Below are 24,989 nucleotides of genomic sequence, written 5' to 3'. Positions count from 1 at the left end.
CAGTGTTTTCAATTTGAGGATTGCAAGCCAGTATCCACACCATTAGATATTGGTTTTCACTTCTCTTTTGAGGATGGCAACGGTACATGTGATGTCACTCTCTATTAGCAGGCAGTTGGTTGTTTGATTTACCTATGCCATACGAGACCTGATCTACAGTATGCTGTCTCACAGTTGAGCAGATATATGCACAGCCCATCTATGCACCATTGGCATGCCGTGAAGCGTGTTTTCAGATATCTTAAAGGCACTCAGCATTTAGGCCTTCTTTATGGGGCTGATACTTCACTTGTCATGCATGTGTTCACTGATAGTGATTGGGCTGGTTGTTCTGACACTCGTGTGTCACATAGTGGCAACTGTTTTATGCTTGGTACTTCATGTGTTTCTTGGCTAAGCAAGAAGCAGAGTACGGTTGCTATTTCCAGTTGTGAAGTTGAGTATAGAGCGGCTTTTACAGCTACAGTGGAGTGTGTTTGGCTTCAGAAGCTACTTGCAGATCTTTGTGCATGTCAGATTGCTCCTACCGTCATCTTCACTGATAGTCAGAGTGCTTTGGCTTTTGCACGAAATCTAGTTTTCCATGCTCGCACAAAGCACATTGAGGTTCACTATTACTATGTTAGAGAGCGATTATCAACAGGTGATATTGAGTTGTCTTATGTTCCCACTGAAGACAACTTGGTAGATCTTTTTACCAAGGCTCTACTTCGACCTAAGTTGGAGGCTTTTCGGCAAGCTTTAAATTTAGTACCTTTTGTAACTTGATCTGTTGTACTTTGTACAGTCATAGGTTATCCTACGGGATGAACATGTGCAACCATGACACTAGATATTTAGGTATCCTGAGCCATGTCCAGGATACTTCAGCCCATACCATGGAGGGGGGTTTGTAGGCTATCTCATGGGCTATTCATAAACGCCACTTATACCTTGGTATGAGCCTTGTAGGCCTAGTTATAGTGAGTTAGGACTATTGGTACAGTTAGTTTATGTACCATCTAGGTCAGTTAGGACACTTAGTCCAGTTAGGGGAGTTATCCCTAGGGTTTTGTTATGTTGGCTCTCCCTTGAGCCTCCACACTTCAGTTTTGCAGCAATCTATTATAGCATCTCATTTTTCTCCATTGTGCTTCCATTGCTTCCAACACCCAACACTTCTCAGCCTCATGCATAGTCCCTTGTGTGCTGCCCATTGCATTCTTAAATTTGGTGGCATACTTGGGTTCAAGGACCTCTGCAAGTTGGGCAGCTCACTCAATGATTTGAGGGTTATGTGCCCTCACATCTACAACCGAAGGACGGTGCAGTCCGTGTATAAAATGCAGCAATTTGCCCTTTTCAGATATGTCATGCACAAACAAAGAAAGCCTCCAAAAATGCTGTAGATACTCCTGGACCGTTCCGGTCTGTGTTAATGCATAGAACTCAACCAGGTATTGCTCTAAAATCAGCGAAGATACGAAGGTAGTGACTATGAGTTCTTTGAATCCCTTCCATGTGGTAGGCTTCTGAGGTGAATCCCTCATATAATGCCACCACGTGTGAGCGTAATCTTGCATATGTATACCATAAAAAATGATGCGATCCTCATTAGACTTAGGGTAGAAGCGGAAGTAATATTCCAGCTTCGTGAGCCAATCCTCAAGCTCATTAGGTGTGCGAGTGTCACCTTTGAACTTATGCACTATGAGCTTATCTTTTACATCCTTGGATGCGTAGTTCTTAAGATTGTAACCACCATTGGAACGGGCATCATCACGCCTAAGATTCACATATTGGTGGAAAGGCATTGCATCACGGATGTCCTCAGGCAACGACTAGTATGATTGCAAGGCATCAGAAAGAAGCATATCATCAATAGCGACCTGCTGCCCAACACCAACACTTGGCTGAAAAGTAGAACCTCTTGTCTAATAATGTGGCTGAATGTGCTCACTGGTGGAGCAAAAGGAGCATGAACCCCTGGTTGTGGCTATCTACCAAACGCATCCCTCTGAAATGATGGCATGCCAAAAGGCTAGGAAGAGGATTGATCTCTCTCCCAATGGTGTGGGCTGCCCTGTAAACCAATGCAGCTGTAGGCAGACTGCAGGATGAGGAGCACTGAACGCATGCAAACCATTGGGTCGGCCCAAAATAGATTGCTCCATCTGTAGAGGTGCAGAGAGCTGTAAACTGAAGGATGGCCTCAAGTCCGATAAAAGGGTTGGTAGTACTATAGAGAAGGCATCCTCAATGCCTCGATAATCCCCATACTGGGGAGCAAGCTGCTCAAACTGAGGCTAACTAAAGGGCTGAAATCTCGCTGAGCGTCGGGCATCTGCCATAAAACCACCATGTGGTGTGGAGAATGCTTCCTAGCTTTCCGACCAATCCCCATGATGGAACGTGGGCTGCTTGCCCTTGTCAGATAATGCACGACGTTGCTGGCCAATCCATTGAGGTATCAGCTCATCAATCTCCTGGCCCAACTAAAGGAATGTATCGTGGAGCTTGAAGGATAATGCCTCCAGGAACTGTGCTTGAGCATTCCGAGATGCAGGAGGGAGAGGCTGAGTAGTAGGGATCTCTGTACCACTAGTGGATGCACCCACTGTGGAAGGCAATTGCTCATGCTGAGCAGCCTCATCACTGTAATGAAGTGACTCATGAGGGCATGCTTGGGTGCCATGGTGAACTGTCACGGGAGAGAGGAATCGTGGATGTAGTTGGCTTCCTGATACAGTGTGAAATACTGTAAATCTCGATGGAGAAGCTTGAGAGGAAAGGTAGATGACGAGGCTTCAAAATGGAACCCAATGAGCCCAAATGGGGCTATGAAAGGCCCTAAAAGGAGAATGGACAAATGTCTTCCTTGCTCTCTTTTTTTGTTTTTTTGTTTTGGGTTGGGTCCTAAGTCACCTATGACTATTAGTACACTAATCTAGGGCAGCTAAGACAATTAGGACACTTAAGTCACCCCAGTTAGATTAACTCAACCCAAGTTACCTTAACCACTAACCTAATCCAACCTGCTAACTTAACCCTAGCCTAAACTAACCCAAGCCTAACCACCTAATCCTAGACTAACTAACCCAAAACTATCCCCAAGCTACAAAGAAACCTAATTTTAGAATCTAACGTTTTGGATGTGGTAGGATTCGACGACGTCAGCATGGCACGGGATGGCGGCATGGCACGGGGTTGGGAAACAAGGCTGCGGGGAGGTCGGTTGGGCCACAAGGGCTACGGGCTGTTGGGCAGTGACGAGATTAAAAATGGTTGGCCCGGGCTGAACTTGGTGTTGGCGACGACGGAGAGGAAAATCCCCTGCGCTACATGCATGCATTCATTTTACCAAGACCTCGATCAAGTGCCGAACAAGGGTGTTGAATTAGCGCGTCGTCAGGCAGGTCGTCGAGAGATCTGATTCGTCTGGTTGAAGAAAAGGAGTCGGGTTCTGGAGCTGCGCATACACCCCCTTCTTCTCTCCTCCGTGCGTTAGCTAGGGGCTGGTTCGTAGTTGCACTCATCAGCGTTCAACTGGAATTTATGCTGAGTGTAACATGCAACGATGAATGATCGTGTAGTGCGCTGCAAGACCTTCTTTAAACCTTTGTGCGAGGTGTATGCGTATGCACCATAAGAGATAGAGAGAGAGTAGAATTAGAGAGGGAATGTAGATGACACCAGATTGGGTCCCTGTACCCCACTAAGGGCCCCCCTCCCAAATAGGGAAGAATTTGCTTTATATCTTGGAGAATTGCAAAATAATACAACTGACACTCCTTTAGAGAGCTTGAGAGCCAACTCTGGGGATGACCCTTCGATATGGAGAGCTGACCCACAAATGCATGAGAAGCAACCCAAATCTCGACCAAGGCCACGTTGGCCACATGGAAGATCTGGACCACTATGCAAGGCTATTGAAGAGGCTTGTGCTGTCCCCGGGCATGCAGCGGAGCTGTGTGAGTGTGAGGGATGAAGGTAAGATGGAAATATGAGAGTAATGGAAGCTAACAGAGAGCTGAGATGTGAACTGAGAACTGAGTGATAAGTGCTGTGAGTGAGCTGAGTAAACTGTAAAAGAAACTGTGAAAAGAGCTGCTGAAACAGACACCAACCTTGCAAAGCTGGATGTTTCCGATGGCCCTTCTTCTTTCCTCCAGTTGGATCTTCTTCGCCAATTGTGCTCTGCCTCTGTCACAGAAGTACCTTTATCGAGTTTCCTGCTTGTTTGTTCCTTGGATTCTGCCCTTTTGGTCTCTGGTCTTTGACAGGCTCAGCAATTTGGAGTCTGCCTCTATTTCATGGGCAGGGTTTTATCTTCAGCTCAGCTTCGTCATTGGGCTGATGTTGCAGTGGGTCTAGATTGTATTTCTTCCTTTGTCTTTCTGGGCAAAGGATTTTACTATGCCCACTGCTCTTTGACTGAGGTGGTAGAGCGCCTTGTCAGTCATGCTGGTGTTCCTGGGGCTGGTTTCTTCGCTTATGTCATGCCCTGGGATCCACTTTTCGATCCTTCTGCAACCCTTTTGACTCAGTATCCGGTTTGGATTACTCTCAAAGCGTTGCCTGTGCCTCTTCTTCAGCATCTTCCAACTCTTGCAGCTTTTTTGGGAAGGCCTCTTCATGTTCCGAGATAGGAGTACTTGCAAGCCTCCCGTGATGTTCGTCTTTGCATTTTGTGGGATATGACGCAGGCCGTGCCATCTACTCTGGATCTTGATTTGGGATTTGCCTATCCGATGCGCATCAGGCTCCATTTTGCATCTTTTCCCACTGCATGTTATCGGTGCCGACAGGTTGGTCATTTTGCACGTGCTTGCCCTTCTACATCCAGGCCCATTCCTCCTGCTCCTTCTTCAGCTCTCAAGGTTACTCTCCCTTCTCCTCCGGTTTCTGCTATGGCTTCTTTGGGGAAGCCCTCTACTGCTCCGAAGCACTACTGGAGGAAGGTTGATAAATCACAGGCAAATCTTCCTCTTGCTGAAGAAGCTCAGGATTGCACCCTTGTTGAGCACCATCAGTTTCCTTCTACTCAGGATATGGATGTACCCCTTGCAAAGGGCATTTTATAGGATGATATGCATGCTCTCTCTCAGGATTCTGCCCCTGCTCTTACTCAGATTGATGCTCAGAATGAAGCTCAAATGCTAAACCCTGCTTTATCAGATGCAGCTTTTTCATCGGAAGATACAGATGTTGATTTAGCTTCTCTGCCTTTGATGCCTGTGCCAGAGTTTTCTTCTGTCCGGGATGCAGAAGTACCTTTTTTACTGGAATCTTTTCATCCCATGTTACAACAGGTTTTTGACCCTTTGATTCAAAAATTTCGGGTACCAGCCTATATCAAGAAGAATCACGAGGGCAAAAAACAGCTTGTTTTTATTGATGGTGTGGTTTCATCACTGCATCAGTTTTTACAGAGCAACAATTTGAAGCTGGAGGATGCCGTGTTTGATCCTCCTCGAGCTTGATATGTCACTTTTTACTTGGCTACCTCATGACTTTTGCTCTGAGGTTTTACTTGTAAAAACTTTTTTCTTGTACTTATTGGTGGGTTTTTACCTCTTTTGAGGTTTCCCACACAGAAATATACAGATTTCACTATTTAAAAAAAAAAGTGTATAAAGTCTTTGGTGATCCTACTTTTTCACTTTTTTTTTTCGAGATTGGCATAGTCTTGTATGCCCAGGGGAAATTCTTCTACCCAATCAAATAGTCCGTCATCTTGGTTATCGTCTTGGGTGGAAGATTACTCGTCGCTAGCAGATTGATTGGGTCCTTGCAAAACTCAAAAAGAAGCTTGAATATTGGCACCTGGCTATTGGGCCTCTACATGTTCGCCTCCGAATTGCTCAATCTATCTTGGTGGCATATATCCAATTTTATTTGCCTTTGATCTTCTTTACCAAGGCTGATCTTACTTCATTTATGTCCATTGTTATGGAAATTTTTGGGCGTTCAAAACATGGCAAGAAAAGCTTGTGCTTACTTCCTTTACACCAGTCATGTTCGCCAAAAATGCATGGGGGTTTGAATATTCTGAATATTCATGTGCATATTCTTGCTCTTAGGGGGAAAATGATCTCCAATTTCTGCACGAGGATCACCCTTGGGCTGCTGTGATGCTTTTTTTGCTTCTTCAAATCACCACCCCTATTTTTGGCTAGTGGAGGCCTATTCAGTGGGATTTTCTCTTGGAAAGTATTGAAGGCAACGTTTGAGGTTGCCCTCTCGTCTCTCAAATGCTTTTGGATTGGAAACATCTTCTCTCGCATTTGGCTTGGCATGGACGTGACTCTTTACAAGGCAATTCTTTGAGAGCTGAAAGTATTTCCTGGTCCCGAGCTTTTTCTCCACTGTTGGCATTGCAGGAGCCTAGATGATCATATTCCTTAATCCAAAAGGGATCTCCTTTGTGGCTGATGTCATTCATGATGATGGGACTCTTTTATCATTTCCATTGGCTGCTGGAAAATATGGCTTGGGGATGCATTATCGCCCTATATGGCAGGCTATCACTCGTATGGTTCACTCTTTTCAGCCAGTTATGCCTCTAGAAATTCAAGACAGGCTTCAAGACTGGACTCATTTGTCATTAAATTTATCCATTCGTCCTTTGAAGCTATCTCACATTACAGTGTCTTCTTTGTATAAAGTTCTATTGCTTCCACCTTGGGTGTCAACTCGAGCAAATCAAATGTGGAGATTGACTCATCCTCTCAAATGGTGGCAGCAACGCTTGAGGCAGATTTGGCATTCCAAGCTTCCTCTTCGACAACAAATCTTTTTCTGGTGCATTCTGTTGGGGGGTTTTCCTTCTAGACTCTTGCTCTCATGCCGGCGTATTGCTCTAGCTATTTGTCATCGTTGCTTGGCACCCAGAGAGTTTGTTTCTCATATTTTCTGGCGTTGCCTTGACACATGTGACTTCATCGGCATTCTTAAGTAGAGATTGCGATTATGCTTTCCTCATACTACTTTTGGCAAGTTATTCTAGCTTTTTGGGATTTATCCTCGCCGACTGCAGTTTGACTTGTACTTTTCCTGGGTTCAGTATTGGGCACTTTGGACTCTCTGGAAAGATAGGAACCATAGAGTCTATGGTGACCCTAGTTTTTCTAAATTTGTTTTCTTTCATCATTGTTTGCAGCAATCTCTTTTTGATTGCCTGCAACCTCACTATATAGAGTATGATGTATATTTGTCCCACACTGAGATTTTCTCTTGATGTATTTTCCAGCTATGTATCTTTTAGCTTCACAGTTTTGGGACTTTGTAATATAAAGCATTCAAAGTTGTCACAAAAAAAAGGAGTGTGTGTGTGCATGTGCATGTGCGTGCACGCAGGAGAGTTTCACCAAAAAAGTCTGTGTGCAGGAGGAATGATGCTTGCACCTAGTGGTGTATGTCACACTTAAGAATGTGGACACTAGTGTTTTTTATATTTACATAGTCTCTTAGTAATAGTTGGAACTTTCTTCACAATCGCCATATTGCTTTGGGCATTGATGAATTGCATAAAGGGAATCTTTCTTGTCGCTCAGTCACCGTTGTTTGAAGCATTGCCCGTATGCATTCTTTGATTCCAGGAAAGTTTAATGCCCTCACACGTATGCTTATGTCTCTTATTTTAAGCAGGTGTCGGCCCTTTGTAACCATCCTGCTCTACTGGACAAAGACGAAGTGCATGGTCTTTTCAGGTATGGTTTTCTACAAACATGTTCAAAGTGTTTTGTAAACAAGACTATTGTTTCGGTAGGGGTGGCCGTAGATTTACTTACAAATTGAAAATTTGGAAAGGTTTGCTTGGTAGTGTGGCTTTTTTTCTATTGTAAATTTATACCTCGCGCAGATGCTCACAGGAGGCAAAGTATTTGGGGCATACTTAAACAAAACAAAGGCAAAATGGGGATGGACTTCAACGAAACAATCTGATTTTTCCTTCCTTTACATTTTTTTGTTGTATTTATTGTCCAGCTCAGATTCCATTTCTAGAGCCTGGAGCATCATCGACAGCATACCTGGGAGGGCCACTGGAGCCTATAGCCATAGCCAAGTAATGTGTTCTTGTGATAGCTTAAAATGTCATTCTAATATATCATGAGGACAATTATGGCATTGGAAAAAGAGATGTTTTTTGGAACTGCAAAAGATGTGAGGTGCCTAAGGTGTCATGCAGGTGTAGTACAAATATAGTTAGGAGGTCAAATCTAAGTGCATCAGCTGTAATCAATCTTAATGTCTATGAAGCCATTGCTTACCTTCTTGAATAGTATGAGTTAAATATGATAGGATTTGAGACTCTACGAATAGGATGGTAAAGGCGATGACTCTTGTAAAAAGGCTGGGCTTGGAATGAAGTGTCATTTGGGTCTGGATTAACAAAAAGCTGAAAAAGGGGCTACATGCAAATTTCAATTTGAATGAGGTGCCTGATCAAGGTAAGCTTGTTTACTCTAATTTATAGATATACCCTTTGTCACTTGGCAAGAAGTGATGGGGGTACCCGCACTAGGTACTCTCTCTTGGAGCTATATTGTATACAATGCATGAGCTTGCCTACCTTGTGCTTTTGTCTTCAAATAACAAAACCTTGAGGGTACCTCCTCTTAAAGATCCAAAATTAAAGAGGTAGATTTTGACAAAAATCGAGGAAGTTGTCTATCCCTTAAAGTGTACTACTATAATTGGGTCTGTTGGTCTAAAACCATAAACTAACTACACGGGTAAAGCTATGTCAAGGGCTCTCCTAGAAAGAGGTGAGGATTCCAATTGCATTTTTTCAAGAGGAGGAGGTCCAATAGGCCATTGCATGGATTTGGTGAGTGGAGGGCCCCCCCCGGATGGTTGGGCTCTTTGGACAGACAATGCCATTTAAAGTAGCAACATAAAGCTCCACGAGTCTCTCACAAGTGCTACCATTTCACGCATTTGGGTATTGTAGTTGGATTTGCTGGTCTAAACCTGTAATTTAACTAAAATGGAGTCGTCCCTATGGATAATGTTTTGTATCATTATAGGTAAATTCAAGTAATGGTAACCACTTACTCCATATACTTTACCTTACTGAAAGATATGCTGTTAGTACTTTTAAAGAGTTTGGTTGACTCTGTTGAGATTATATAGGTCACCTCTCCAGCTATGGGCCCCCAAATGAGGGGGACATAGGGGAGGTTACTGGCAGCATCTTATGGAAAAGAGAGATGAAACGTGGACATAGAGAAAGGCTACCATGAGGTGCAATTTTGACATCATAAGAAGGGTTGCCTCTGGTTTTGGGAGGGCATATCCTTGCATGAGGTGCAGTGGGATCTAGGCGAGTGATTCTGGCCATCTAGGGTAGGACACTCACATCAAGTAGTGGAGAGTAGTTCTTCTCCTACACAACTCGCATTGCTGAACGACTTCAACTGGACGCATTGACTATCAGCTCTATTTCTTGCTGGACGCATCAACTTCAGCTATATTTCTTGGTGCCGACAGAGGAGAGCAAGGCATGGGCAGGCTACCCAAGCTGACTAGTGGCAGTGTCCTATCACTAATTTCATCCCTCGATGATGCCAACCTTACTAGAGCCATTGTCCATCGAGATTAGTTTTTCTACATACCGTCGCCTAGTGGCCTAGTCTTCCAATAGACAAAGTATAGAGAACTCGATACATAGGTGAATAGATGACCAAGTTGCTTCTTAGTAATGGTCTCCCATGGCCTCTTGTAGATTTGCTACATGCATCCTTTCTCAAAGACATTGCTGTGTATCTTGATACCTATTGATTCTTCATGCTCTTAGATATCAGTCTTGTGTGTGGATGCTCCCCTTAGTGGCTCCACCCCTTAGCTTTCTCATTGTATCCAGTTTTCTTTAGAAGTGTCAACCTGACATGCTGAACTACCGAATGCCAAGATAGTGAGCTGGTGTTAGATGTGTGAATGTGTACATCGATAATAGATCCGATGGGACTGACGTTGCTGGGAACTAATCGGGTGATATGGAAATGGTAGAGTTGAATCTCCTCTATGGCTGTGCTAGTCTACAAAAAAGACTACACACCAACGCGTCAAATGCAGCAAAATGAATTTTAGTGCACTGATGACATGGCATTATCTAACTGGGCATCCTGACTGTGCTGTTCCCTGTGGTCTTTTGAAGTCTATAATAAACTTTCTTTTCTTTCTTTCCTTAGAATTAGGGACTATGGCATTGGAGGCAAAGGGGGAGACACGCGTATGGTTTGAAGGCTTGGGACTATACATGACCATTTTCAGTATAGCCTTGAGGCTCCATCCATTCCGTTCACCTACCAAGAGGTGAACCAAGTCATCAGCAAGGATCTATTGCAGCGTCATATATATATGACTTGGTTAGCACCTACCGAGCTCTTAGTTAAACTTAGCTACTACAAAGATCATTGCTTATGGATCTTATAGGGGTTTACCGAATTGCCGGGGTCCGGGCCGTGGACCCCTGTTCCCCGTCCCTCACAACAAACCACCGTACGGAAGCCTTTCGACTCTTACGGCCGGGCTATACTGAGAGTCATCTCCCCACATGCATTGATAATCTCAATTGGATAGTTTTAGTACATGCATTGACGATCTCAATTGGATAGTTTTAGTATCTCCACATAGGCTACAGGTTGAGACAGGGCAGACAAAGGGCATCCCAAGTAAGAGATGCTCTGCACACTTTATTGATATGCATGAGATATGTTGAGATTTGGACATGTGGCATTATCTGGTGGAGCCGTGTAATGAGTGCCCAAACCCTCAGCCACCTAGCCACTCCTAGGAGCCTCTTCCCCGAAAGTGGATCTGCGGTATTTGAGGTCTCCTCTATCCAAGGCTTATATGCCTTGGTATTAGGCTACCCACTTTGTATGTGGGATTAAGCCCCTAGAAGTTTGCCACATGTCATTACAAGGCCTCTCCCTTCTTGCACCTTCATGGACACATGATTGCCACATATTCCAACAAGATAGAGGATCACTTAGCATTCAAATGCCCTATGTACTATGGGATTCAGAGATAGCGTCATTGTCTTTTCAGCAACGGTTCTGACCCACTCAAAGAGTTTCTGGCACACCTTGATTGGTGATGCGTGGCTGTTTTCCTCCTTGAGGCCAGAGACAGAGGGAAATCAGCTCGTATGAGCTTAGAGAAAAGCACAAGAGGGACCGCCAGAGCCCAATCAAAGGACGATCATGGACTCTTTCTCTAGCTATCTGAGCCAAGGGTAGCAGGGGACTAGACGTATCAGAGAGTTAGAGTGCACGACTCGGTAGAATTGACCTCGCGTGGACACTCACGTAAGAGCTGCCGCATATATCTCCTCTACTTCTTGACATGGGGAGACAAGGTATGAGAGTGACTGTGGTATTTTGTCAGACGACGAGCTTCCTCTCGAAGGCTTCGGAGGAGGAGCAGGGACCTGGACAGTTTGGGCATGCTAATCAGCAGCAGTGGTCAGTCACTAAGTTTCTTCCTCGGCGACGCCAGCTCTAACTAGATCGAAAGCGACAGCATGATGTATTCATTTTTTTGTTTTAGACACCAGCCTTGGGGTATGGGTGCCTGTTTCCAACCTTAACTTTCATTGTATCTTGTTTTTTCCAGTTTCATAGACCCTTTGGCCTTTCCTAGATGTTAATAAGTTTCTTTCTTTCTCTTATTGTCTTCGCATTTGGGAGGAGGGATTCATCACACCACCGGGGTACACTGAGCTTCATATGCCTCACTCACAACGGATCTCCATCGGACAGTTTTGGGTATCATCACACCGCCTCCGCATAGAGAGCGATAGAGCAGAGGGGATTCCTAGGAGCATCCGATATGCGCAAATTTGTTGCGCCTCTGTTCTTTCTCCAATCACGGGCATAGGCACATTGATCGTCCTCCCAGCCAACCTCGGTGGTTGCAAGCTCTCCAAAAAAATCCACTGTTACGTGAAGCTCCTGCTTACAAAATTCCACCAAGCCCCAAAATTCCCTAGATGGATCTAGTATGCCACATGTCTTCATTCTAGGGTCCCTCCTTAATGCATCATTTACCCCTCTCTTGGGATATCATTGAAATTATTTGCCCCTAGGCACATTTAATGCATTTAGGTCCCTTTCGCCTTAGATCCACCTAGTCTAGTGCCATATCACCCTTACCTAGGACCTTGACCTTGATTTCTTTTTTTGATCATTTACATGAAGCCCAAAGAAATATAATACAAACATTGATCCTTTAAAGGAAAATGTCGACTGACCCTTCCGAGGTCATGCTACCTCAACTTGAGCGTAACATTCCTTCCCTCTTCAAGCATCAGCGTCCTCGATGATAAAGTCTGGGAACACTCTCCGTAACTGGTATACAAATTCCTAGGTAGCTTCTGATAAAGGTGGACCATGCCATGTAACCAACACCGTGGGTATCTTCCGATTGCGTACTTACATTGTTCCTCGGTCCAGGATTCCTGTTGGTTTGCGTCTTGCATTATCCTCTATCTCTTGAAACAAAACAATACCCTCGATTTGTGAGTCACCTGTATGCAAAAATTTCTTTAAACGAGAAACATGAAACACTGGGTGCACCTTACAACCTTGTGGCAATTCTAATTTATAGGCTACCTTGCCTATTCTTTTTAGAATCAACCATGGCCCATAATATCGAGGTGATAATTTAGCACACTCTCCTGCAGTCAAAGACTTAGAGTGCGAAGGAACTCGGAGAAAAACTTTTTCTCATTCCTTAAATTCTCTAGCGGATCGGTTTTCATCCGCATACGCCTTAGCTCTATCCATAGCTTGACGGATGTTAGCTCTCGCAAGTGCTAGCACCTCCCGCATCTGAACCACAAAGTTCACGGCACTAGGCACTTTTTGAGGTACTCCAACTGTAGTTCGATTCACTGGTCTATAACCATAGTTCAGCTCAAATGGACTGAACCCTGTAGAGGAATGTTTTTTATCATTGTAGGCAAATTCTAACAGTGGCAACTACTTGTCCCATGTATGTTGCCTCAATGACACATATGCTCTAAGCATATCCTCTAAAATTTGGTTGATTCTTTCCGTCTGACCATCCGTTTTTGGATAATGCCCACTACTCATTTCCAACTCAGTTCTTAGTGTCTCAAACACCGCTGTCTAAAAATGACCGGTAAATTTGACATCTTTGTCTGACACTATGGATTTGGGTAATACATGCAAACGAAATATATGTCTAATAAACAAATCCGCCACTTGCAGGGCACTAACAGACTCTCTAGTTGGAATGAAGTGAGCCATCTTGGTAAGACGATCAACCACCACAAGGACAGAATCATATCCACCTTGTGTTGTAGGCAGACCTATGATAAAGTCCATGGAAATGCTCTCCCACCTACCTAGTGGTATTTCCAAGGGCTGTAAAAGTCCTGCCAAGTCAGTATTGCAGCCACTTTCTTTGGATCCAATTCTATCCCCTCATGAGTAATTATGAATTCTAAATATTCAAGTCTTACCATACACAGTATAGTTTTCTTTTTATTTACATAAAGACTGGCTTTTCTCAAAGTACCGAACACTATTCTTAAGTGTTCATGATGCTTAATAATGCTTTTATTGAATACTCGAATATCGTCAATAAAGTGTACTACAAACTTTCCGATATACGGACGTAGTAAATCGTTCATAAGCATGACGAATGTAGCTGGAGCATTGGTAAGTCCAAAGGGCATTACCAAAAACTCATAATGTCGAAACCTGCTTCTAAAAGCGCATCCTCGGCCCTAATACGGATATGATGGTAGCCACATTTAATATCTATCTTACTGAAAATTACGGCCCCATGTAATGCATCGAGCAAATCATCGATCCGAGCCATCGGATACCTTTGCTTATGTCACAATCTACTTCTCACTACAGACAATTCACGGGAGAAGCACCGAATTTGTTCCACCCAGCCAATCTTGCTAAAGCGTGAGAGCTAATTGAGAATTCTAATTCAAAACATACGTGAAAGCTCATTCTCACCTCTCACTAGCTTCAACAAGCCCCATCTCCCTAGATGGATCTAGATGCCACATGTCATCATTATAGGGCCTTACTAATGCAACATTTCACCCCTCTCTTGGGATGCTTTAGTTTCCTTTGTCCCTAGGCACATTTCTTGCATTAGACCCTTAGCCTTAGATCCACCTAGTCTGGTGCTATCAACCCTCACCTAGGACCTTGACATTAATTCCCTCTCGATCATTTACATGAAGCGCAAATAAATATATTACAAATATAGATCCTTTAAGGGAAATGTTGACTGATTCTTCCGAGGTCATGCTACCTCGGCTAGAGCGTAACATTCCTTCCCTCTTCAGACATCAGCGTCGTGGATGATAAAGTCTTGGAACACTCTCTGCAACTGGTATACGGATTTCCAGGTAGCTTCGGATAGTGGCTGACCATGCCATGCAACCAACACCGTGGGTATCTTCCGATTTCGTATTTGCATTGTTCCTCGGTCCAGGATTCTTGTTGGTTTGCGCCTCGCATTATCCTCTATCTCCTGAAACAAAACTACACCTTCGATTAGTGAGTCACTTGTATGTAAAAATTTCTTTAAGCGCGAAACATGAAAAACCGGGTGCACCTTACACCCCTGTGGCAATTCTAATTTATAGGCTACCTTGCCTATTCTCCTTAGAATTAACCACGGCCCACAGTATCGAGGTGATAACTTAGCACACTCTCCTGAAGTTAACAACTTCGAGTGCGAAGGAACACTTTCCGATATACGGACGTAGTAAATCGTTCATAAACATGACGAATGTCGCTGGAGCATTGGTAAGTCCAAAGGGCATTACCAAAAACTCATTATGACCAAACCTGTTCTGAAAGTGGTCTTATGCACATCCTCGGCTCTAATCCGGATCTGATGGTAGCCACACTTAAGATCTATCTTGCTGAAAATCACGGCTCCATGTAATGCATCTAGCAAATCATCAATCCGAGCCATCGGATACCTGTGCTTAACAATGATATTATTCAATGCTCTGTAATCTATACAGAGGCGAAACGTATCATCCTTTTTCTTCTTTAATATCACTGGCAAAGCAAAAGGTGAGAAACTTGATTGAATCTGCCCCAACTTGAGGTATTCTTCCAGTTGTCTACGCACCTCCGCCTCTTCAGTAAAACTCATTCTATAGGGAGGTCTATTTACAGGTTCTGCCCCCGGGATCAGTTCAATCTTATGCTGAACATTCCGCTCTGGAGGTAACCCATAAGGTAGTTCATCCCTAAAACATTCAGAGAACTCCTCTGCTATAAAATTAGCCAGCTTGGCCATCTCACCACTTTGCGCAACATTAGTGCTAGCCAAAGAATCATCAACTGGCTCTACCAATGCTGTGCAAAGGAATAAAAACTCTTCTTGAGCTTTTCGGATTTCCATCATGGAAACCAATGGTCCCTGAGGTATATCTTTTTCACCTCGCAAGACATAAAGCACATCATTCATCTTGAATTGATATACGTGCTTTTTCTAATCAATGGCTGGATTCTTCCTAGAATGCCACGCCATACCCAGGGCTATATGTGCATGAGTAAGCTTGGTCATTTCAAAATCAAGCTTCTCAGCATAGTCCTGAATACGAAGCTCCAACTGGGTAACCCTTTGGTCCCATACTTCAGTTGAACTTCCATCTGCCATCCTGACTGTATACGCATAGTCAGATGGACTTGTCTTTAACTTCAGCCTCTTCACGATCTTGGAGTTAATCACATTGTGAGTTGACGCTGAGTCAAACAACACAATGACATCATGATTGGCCACTTGCCCTTTCATTTTAATTAACTCCGTATCATTAAAGGCTGTATACCCCGTTGCTGCGGGCTTAGATAGGATGTTATCAGGTACACTCGTTACTAGCTTAGCAACATACACACATAACAAACAAGGTACTGATCTCTGAGAAGATCTCACTAGGTGAATCTGCATCTCTTCCACTCTGGGACTTCCCTCCATATGCACGTCGCATTCTGAGACCACCATCTCAGCCATCCGACGATCTTTATTCCGTGGACAATCCTTCCACTGATGAGGCTGAAGGCATCGAAAACACAAGCCTTCTCTCCTCGCCTTTTCTCTTTGTTCTGGGTTTAAGGGAGACTTAGACCAAGCCCGGGCTGCCATTGGGGTTACTTTCCTCTTCACTCCAATGGTGGTACTTGGTTTAGGAGTTTCAGCTGGTTTCGCTTGCTTGGCTTGACCACTCGGCTGAGAACCACTCCCTTTACTAATCCATTTCTTCTTAAACCTAGATTTCCTCGGATACCCATACTGGGTTCCGACCTGTGCAAACCCACTTGGCCTGCTGCCCTTGGCATCCTCATAGTTCAGGGCTATGGCTATTGCATCATCTAACGTGTTCGCGTACTTAGCCCGAACTTCCATTTTGATCCGATCATTCAATCCAAATATGAAATCTTTCACTTGGATTGATTGAGGCAGGGGTTCATTGACCTTCATTACGCTCTCTCGAAACTTATCAGTGTATTCTCCCACTGACAAATTTCTTTGACGAAGGTTCCTATATTGATCCCAAGCTCGGGATGCTTCGTCAGGAGGTAAGAAGTGTTTCCTGAATTCTCTTTTAAACCCCTCCCAGGTAGTGGATGCTATACCATCTTTTTGTTGCTTAATCCACCACCGATCCGCTGCCTCACTAAACATGTGGGTGGCCTCGCGGATCTTCTTGATATCATTCCTGATTTCACAAATGGCGAACGCCTCGTCCCATTTGTGTAACCAGGTCTCAATGACATTCATCCGACCAGAATACTTTTTCAGCCTGTAATTTGCAATATTTGGTACTTGAGCCTTCCTAGGCTCGACCGTATGGACACTAGACTCCGGTTCCATTGGAGCCTTTCCTTTCTCCTCTCGAGAAGGTCTGGCAGACATACTATGTATTGCTCTTCTAAGTTCAGACTGCCTTGCATTTGTCTGTAACTGTTGCGCTAATAACTGCTGCAAGGCATCCTCAAGTAATGCAATCCTGCCAGATAAGGTGTGAGCTCCTGGGCGCGACACCTGCTGGGTCGGCCGGACTTTTGACTCACCAAGGTCCCTCTTGGAAGCCCCTTCTTCTGCTTCCATTCAGTTCAATGGGTGTTTTGGTTTGTTTTGTTTTGTTTTAACTAAAAAAATTTAAAACACTGCTAGAACACTGTATTTACAAACTGACACAATTCCCTATACTAGGGAATACCTGCAATCCCACATGCACATTGACTAGGCATTTGACACATGCATAACCCAAATAGTGCTTACCCAAATAGTGCTTTTCCTTATACTAGGGAAATTCCTGCAACCTAACTCTGATTGAAGCACACAGGCATATGCACAGGCATAATCTGTCCCTGCTATAGCATCGTAAACTGCAAACACTGCTACAACCACAAAAGCCTAATCTGTTTTTGACAAAATAGGAATGACAGAACAAAAGGGAAAATGAGTAAAGTGCTCCCTGGTCTAAATCTGTCTGAGGGAATCTGTCTCAGCTCCACATCGCAATTCGAGTCCCCGAAGCCTGCTTCTGCTAAAGCTTTTCCAAGTCTCTAGATTTCTGCCAAACTCTATGTTTCTGACAGGAAATCAATTGACAACGGATAAGTAGAAACTGGTGGCCAAAGAAAACTCTCTGTTTTTTTTTCCCCACAGTAATTGGATGGATAACTGTCTGGTTACACTAACTGGACCAACTGGCTCTGGTTTGGTGAACAAATTGGTACCACCAATTGATGCGCTCCTCAACTAGAGTTTGCTGTGCTGACGACTCCTCCCATAAGCCAGATCTTTGTCGATGAAGTTTCGCTAATGAAACAGGTGGATCGTAGATGAACACGCTGTCCGTGCGTTAGTCTACCCCGCTAGTCCGTCGTTCACTATCCGTATTTCGTCAAATGAGTCCATCGCGTGGAGGTCAGGAGTAGCAAGATCATCCTGCGCTCCTTATCTGTCTTGTTTCGTCAAGTTGCCTCACGGGAACCCTCCGCTCCAGCAACAGCTTAGATGCGTGGAGCTTGACTGCTTTGTTGTCACGTGTCCCGCGCCTGCACGTCACGTATCCGTGCCTGCACGTCACGTCTCCTGTGCCTGCCCCTCCTTCATACGCGACTTCACTTCAATTCAGCAACAATAGACCGTTCGTAGTTCTTCACAACTCACGAACCCCTCTTCACGTTCCGTTAGATCACCGCTCTCTTACCTAGCTTGAGCTCTGATACCAAATGTCACAATCTACTTCTCACTACAGACAATTCACGGGAGAAGCATCGAATTTGTTCCACCCAACCAATCTTGCTGAAGCGTGAGAGCTAACTGAGAATTCTAATTCAAAACATACGTGAAAGCTCATTCTCACCTCTCACTAGCTTCAATAAGCCCCATCTCCCTAGATGGATCTAGATGCCACATGTCATCATTATAGGGCCTTACTAATGCAACATTTCACCCCTCTCTTGGGATGCTTTAGTTTCCTTTGCCCCTAGGCACATTTCTTGCATTAGACCCTTAGCCTTAGATTCACCTAGTCTGGTGCTATCAACCCTCACCTAGGACCTTTACATTAATTCCCTCCCGATCATTTACATGAAGCGCAAATAAATATATTACAAATATAGATCCTTTAAGGGAAATGTCGACTGATTCTTCCGAGGTCATGCTACCTCGGCTAGAGCGTAACAGCTTAATAGTGATATTATTCAATGCTCTGTAATCTATACAGAGGCGAAAAGTATCATCTTTCTTCTTCTTTAATATCACTGGCGAAGCAAAAGGTGAGAAACTTGGTTGAATCTGCCCCAGCTTGAGATATTCTTCCAGTTGTCTTCGCACCTCCGTCTCTTCAGTAAAACTCAACCTATAGGGAGGTCTATTTACAGGTTCTGCCCTCGGGATTAGTTCAACCTTATGCTGAACATTCCGCTCTGGAGGTAAACCATAAGGTAGCTCATGACTAAAACAATCAGAGAACTCCTCTGCTATTTGATCAGCCAGCTTGGCCATCTCTCCATTTTGAGCAACATCAGTGCTAGTCAAAGAGTCATCAATCGGCTCTACCGATGCTGTACAAAGAAACAAAAACTCTTCTTGAGCTTTTTGAATTTCCATTACGGAAACCAACGGTCCTTGAGGTATATCTTTTTCACCTCGTAAGACATACAGCACATCATTCATCTTGAATTGATAAATGTGCTTTTTCCAATCTATGGCTGGATTCTTCTTAGAATGCCAAGCCTTACCCAGGGCTATGTCTGCATGAGCAAGCTTAGTCATTTCAAAATCAAGCTTCTCAGCATAGTCCTGAATTCGAAGCTCCAACTGGGTAACCCTTTGGTCCCATACTTCAATTGAACTTCCATTTGCCATTCTGACTGTATATGCATAGTCAGATGGGCTAGTCTTTAGTTTCAGCCTCTTTACAAGCTTGGAGTTAATTACATTGTGCATTGACGCTGAGTCAAACAACACAATGACATCATGATTAGCCACTTGCCCTTTCATCTTAATTAACTCCATATCATTAAAGGGTGTATACCCCGTTGCTGCGGGCTTTGACAGGATATTATCAGGTGCACTAGTTTCTAACTTAGCAATAGACACACATAACAAAACAGGTACTGACCTTTGAGAAGATCCCGCTAGCTGAATCTGCATCTGTTCTGCTATGGGACTTCCCTCCATTTCCACGTCGCATTTTGAGACCACCATCTCGGCCATCCGACGATCTTTGTTTCGTGGACAATCTTTCCACTGATGAGGCTGAAGGCATCCAAAACACAAGCCTTCTCTCCTCGCTTTTTCTCTTTGCTCTGGGTTCAAAGAAGACTTCGACCAAGCCCGGGCTGCCATTGGTGTTACTTTTCTTTTCATTCCAATGGTGGTACTTGATTTAGGAGTCTCAACTGGTTTCACCTGCTTGGCTTGACCACTAGGCTGTGAGGCACTTCCTTTGCTAATCCACTTCTTCTTAAACCCAATTTTCTTCGGGTACCCATACTAAATCCCAACCTGCACAAACCCACTTGGTCTGTTCCTTTTTGCATCCTCATAGTTCAGGGCTATGGCAATTGCTTCATCTAGCGTGTTCGCATACTTAGCCCGAACTTCCATCTTTATCCGATCATTCAATCCAAAGATAAAATCTTTTACTTGGATTGACTGAGGTAGGGGTTCATCAACCTTCATTACACTTTCTCTGAACTTATCAGTGTATTTCGCCACTGATAAATTTCTTTGACAAAGGTTTCGATACTGATCCCAAGCTCGGGATGCTTCGTCAGGAGGTAGGAAGTGTTTTCTAAATTCCTTTTTGAACCCCTCCCAAGTAGTGGATGCTACTTCATCTTTCTGTTATTTCATCCACCACCTATCCGCTGCCTCATTAAACATATGGGTGGCCTCGCAGATTTTTTTCATATCATTCCTGATTTCACAAATGGCGAAGGCCTCGTCCCATTTGTGTAACCAGGTCTCAATGATATCAGAACTACGGTCAGACATCCGACGAGAATACTCTTTTGGCCTATAATTGGCAATATTAGGCACCTTATCCCTCCTAGGCTCGACCGTACAAGCACTGGACTCTGGTTCCATTGGAGATTTACCTTTCTCCTCACGGGATGGCCTAGCAGACATACTATGCACCATTTTCCTGAGCTCAGATTGCCCTACATTTGCTTGTAACTGCTGTGCTAAAATCTGTTGCAAGGCATCCTCTAACATTGCAATTCTGCCAGATAGTGTATGCCCTGTTGGGCGCGACACCTGCGGGGTCGGCTGGACTTCCGACTCTACGGGATCCATTCTAGAAGCTTCTTCTTCTACTTCCATTTAGAACAATGGGTGTTTTAAAAAAAAAATAATAAAAATAAAATAAAAATAAAAAAATAACAAAACACGGTTTGAAACTGTAATTACAATTCGAAAGTCCAACTTCCAAATTTACAGCTAGCTAGGTATATATCACACTGTAACCAAACCCACTTTTCCCTGTACTAGTGAAAACTCCTGCAATCCAAATTTACTCAAACACGGAGGCAAATAAACAAGCATATGCTCCAACAAAGCTTAGAAGGCATAGAGAGCTCCCTGGTTATAATTCTTGCTGCATGAAGAGATGAACTAGTCCCTGTAGTCCACTCCAAATATGCATTTATGACCTGCCTTGTGACCACAAACATACTGTAGTATCTACCCCTTCACATGAGCTCACGATCAAGCGCAACCAACGAAAGCCTAGCTCTGCGGGCTACAAAGTCCAATAGTTGGGTCCACGACTAAACAAACCATATATATTGTCGCAAGCCCAAATTTTGCAAAGCAAGCGTTACGCTCTAGTTTTTTTTTAAAATCAAAACTCCGCCAACCAGTTACTAGTAGGCTTGAAAATCATCGAATTTGAACTGTGACTCCCTTTCGACAGTATACTCAACGCAATCAACGATGGTCTTTTAAATAGACAAGACGTCGTTCTTTAATTACTGATCATAAACTGATAGAGAAGATATGTCCGCCTTCTAAATTATGACGATCGCTATGCTTTATCTCGCTTCAAGTCACTGTTTCAACGCTCACGTTCACGACGAAGGCACAAGACCTGGGCTTAACTACTCTCCAAAATTGCTCCGCGATAAACGTAATTAAAAGTAATACCAGTGTGGTCAATCCGATGAAGAATATTGATCTACGTAACTATTGTAACTCACGGACTTCGCACAGCAATTGACCCATGATTCGAACGCCCCCCCCCAGCCTTCAGTACTAACCAAATTATTAACCTGCGACTGTACACAATCTAGATATCATGGACAGATAACACGACGTCGTCCACCTCCCCCTTTCCCCAATCGCTTGTCTGGCTCTGATACCAAAATGATATGCGTAAATCTGTTGCGCCTATGTTCTTTCTTCAATCACGGGCATAGGCACATTGATTGTCCTCCCAGCCAACCTCGGTGGTTGCAAGCTCTCCTGCAAAATCCACTGTTACGTGAAGCTCCTGCTTACAAAATTCCACCAAGCCCCAAAATTCCCTAGATGGATCTAGTATGCCACATGTCTTCATTCTAGGGTCCCTCCTTAATGCATCATTTACCCCTCTCTTGGGATATCATTGAAACCATTTGCCCCTAGGCACATTTAATGCATTTAGGTCCCTTTAGCCTTAGATCCACCTAGTCTAGTGCCAGATCACCCTCACCTAGGACCTTGACCTTGATTCCTTTTTTTGATCATTTACATGAAGCCCAAAGAAATATAATACAAACATTGATCCTATAAAGGAAAATGTCGACTGACCCTTCCGAGGTCATGTTACCTCAACTTGAGGGTAATGGCATCGCTTATGCATATTGTGCGACTGTCAGGAGGTTGAGTCGAAGGAGCATTTTATTTTCAGGTTCCCAGTGTACTACGAGATCTGAGGTCGCTACCACTGCCTCTTCAGAGACGGCTCCGGGCTCCTTTCCAGATTCCTCGCCTACCCAGATCAGAGATGCCTCACGGCCTTCATTCACGAGGGAGTCCGACATAGAGAGTACTTACTCAGGCGACAGGGCTTGGCCACATCATCAGACACCTCTCAGAGCAGGATCACAGAGTTCTTCCCATCGAGTGACATTGATCGTCGAGTCTCTAGCCGCCGACGTGACAGGGACCCCGACCCGACGATCGCAGCACGACACACGAGACATCGAGGGGACACACAAATCACTCTGGGGGACCTCCCGTCATTGTTTAGACGCGGGATACGTCCCACGGGAGTCACGGTGGCTTTGGTCTTGCGTCGAGCCTCGTCCAGGAGACCGAGACGCACGGCACCCCTTGACGGGCACCAGCATCCCATCACCGGCTATGCACCAACCAGGGGGACATGACATACGGAGGATTCCGCTCCGCTCCAGTCCTTTTCTTTTCATTGTTACATCTAGATGTATTTGATTATGTATGATCAGACTTAGGATTTAGCACGGGTGATGATGCTCATTTCAGTAGCTCCACCCTTACTGTGATTTGTGTCAGGTTTTCTTTCAGTCTCATAGACCCATCGGTCTTCCGAAGACTCTAGTAAAATTTCTTTTCTTTCTTTCTTTCTCATGCACATGCGCAGACAACTTTCCACACCACCCATGTATGTATGTACTCTTATAGTTTGTGAATTGCACAATATATTCCTCTACTGTGGTTTAAAGCCATTTGCATACCTTATAAATGTAATTAATTGATTCAGTTAATCGTTGGCAGGGTGTGAAGGCTTTGAGAATTGCTATTGCTGAGGGAATTACCAAGCGTGATGGATATCCGGCTGATGCAGATAACATTTTTCTAACAGATGGAGCTAGTCCTGGGGTTAATCTCATACTTACACATCTCATTTTACTCTTTTCAGGCCGTGTATATGTTGTGTAGTTAAGGAGTCTTGATGTTTGAACTTTGCATTATTCCTTTGTTCTAGAGAAAGCCATTCTTTAGGAATGCTATAAGGTTTTACACATAGTATCCTACTGATTTGCAAATTTTCAGGTTCATATGATGATGCAAATGATTATAAGCTCACAACAAGATGGCATTCTGTGCCCTATCCCACAATATCCTTTATATTCTGCGTCGATTGCTCTTCATGGTGGGGCTTTGGTACGGGACCGATTTTGTTCACAGCTTCTTTGAGGGGACAATGAATTGGTTCTTTGAGGGGACAATGAATTGGTTTACTCGTCAATCTTGCCTACATGGGAAGAAAGCAAATAATTGTGTCCTGTTAGTCTCATCCTGGTGATGTAGCAAAATAGGGCTGTCGGAGTTTATGCTTAGTGTAAGAGTGGTTAGCTGATGAAGCTGTAAATTATGTTGTTTATGATCATTTGAAAACATGATGGGGTGATCTACTGAGATATGTCTCTGCCAAGTGTTAGTTGTTGTGGGAAGTTTCTAATATTCATGAGAGCTTTGAAACAATATGACCCCAATTGAAGGTTTAGGCGAAAAGGAATGAAGCTGAGATTTTGTTTCCAACAGGTGCCTTACTATTTGAATGAAAGCACAGGGTGGGGTCTTGAGTTATCTGAACTGAAACTAAGGCTTGATGCAGCAAAGGCAACAGGTGTCAATGTTTGCGCCCTAGTTGTTATCAACCCAGGAAACCCAACTGGTCAGGTGCGTACATGTCTTACAAAATGATCCAAGGATGGTGTGCTCATGTTTATTCTTTGTCTGGCTCAGAATGATCATTCTTAATCAAAGAATGGTCAAGATACCCATTCAGCTTTATAAGAATTTGCGCAGAATGGCTTTTCCTATATAGTGAGGAATGATTCCATTACCTGTATGAGTAAGAATTGAATTTGTCTTTGTATCCAGATCAATATTTTGTGTACTAAAATAGGGCCGAAAGGTATGACTCTATTGAAAATGAAAGTCTTCTAACCTTTCATCAATGTAGCTAAGGGAGCAACCCCTTGTATTTTCAATATGTTGATAAGCAGCATATAAAAATTGTCAAGACTTTAAAACAACAAAAATTTCTAAATTTGTACCATTGGACATATTCTAGTCGTACAAAGGTATATGTTGATAAGACACCAGAATTTGTTGTGGCATACATGGCTTTTGGTAGCTGTTGATAGAAAGTCTGAGTTTGGGAAAGGTGCTGTGCAGGTGCTCTCAGAGGAAAACCAGCGAGCGATTGTGCAGTTTTGCAAGGATGAACGCCTACTTCTACTTGCTGATGAGGTGACTTCTGTGATACTTTTCAACACATTAAGCTGTCTATTTCATACAAAAGAAATTTTTTTTTTGTTTTGCAAAGAAAGGAACCTTCTATTAATGCTTGAAGAAACTTTCATACAAAACAACAGCCCTGAAGGTGTTGAGTATGGAAAAAACCGGGAATAAAGGCTGAAATAAGAAAACCAGCCTGTTTTAGAGAAACCCTGCTCATTGCCTAGGGAATCACTCGTACAGGGGGCTAACAGCCG

At 43.8% G+C, this 24,989-nt stretch overlaps 1 protein-coding gene across 1 annotated transcript in view; it reads left to right on the top strand.

Annotated features, from left to right (window-relative positions):
* LOC147888579 (alanine aminotransferase 2-like) overlaps positions 1–24,989 on the top strand; it is a 163,981-nt gene that overhangs the window by 45,005 nt on the left and 93,987 nt on the right. The window contains exons 6-11 of the mRNA XM_087392225.1: positions 7,630–7,691; positions 7,969–8,047; positions 23,260–23,364; positions 23,539–23,649; positions 24,031–24,168; positions 24,670–24,744. Coding sequence (XP_087248351.1) covers positions 7,630–7,691; positions 7,969–8,047; positions 23,260–23,364; positions 23,539–23,649; positions 24,031–24,168; positions 24,670–24,744 — 570 coding nt within the window. The remainder of the gene's footprint in view (positions 1–7,629; positions 7,692–7,968; positions 8,048–23,259; positions 23,365–23,538; positions 23,650–24,030; positions 24,169–24,669; positions 24,745–24,989) is intronic.

Source organism: Dipteris shenzhenensis, chromosome 21 (genome assembly GCF_047967505.1).
Source record: "Dipteris shenzhenensis isolate YYH24624 ecotype China chromosome 21, Dip_SZ_1.0, whole genome shotgun sequence".
NCBI lineage: Eukaryota > Viridiplantae > Streptophyta > Polypodiopsida > Gleicheniales > Dipteridaceae > Dipteris > Dipteris shenzhenensis.
The sequence above is the reverse complement of the archived record's forward strand: the minus strand, read 5'-3'. Positions and strand labels throughout refer to the sequence as shown.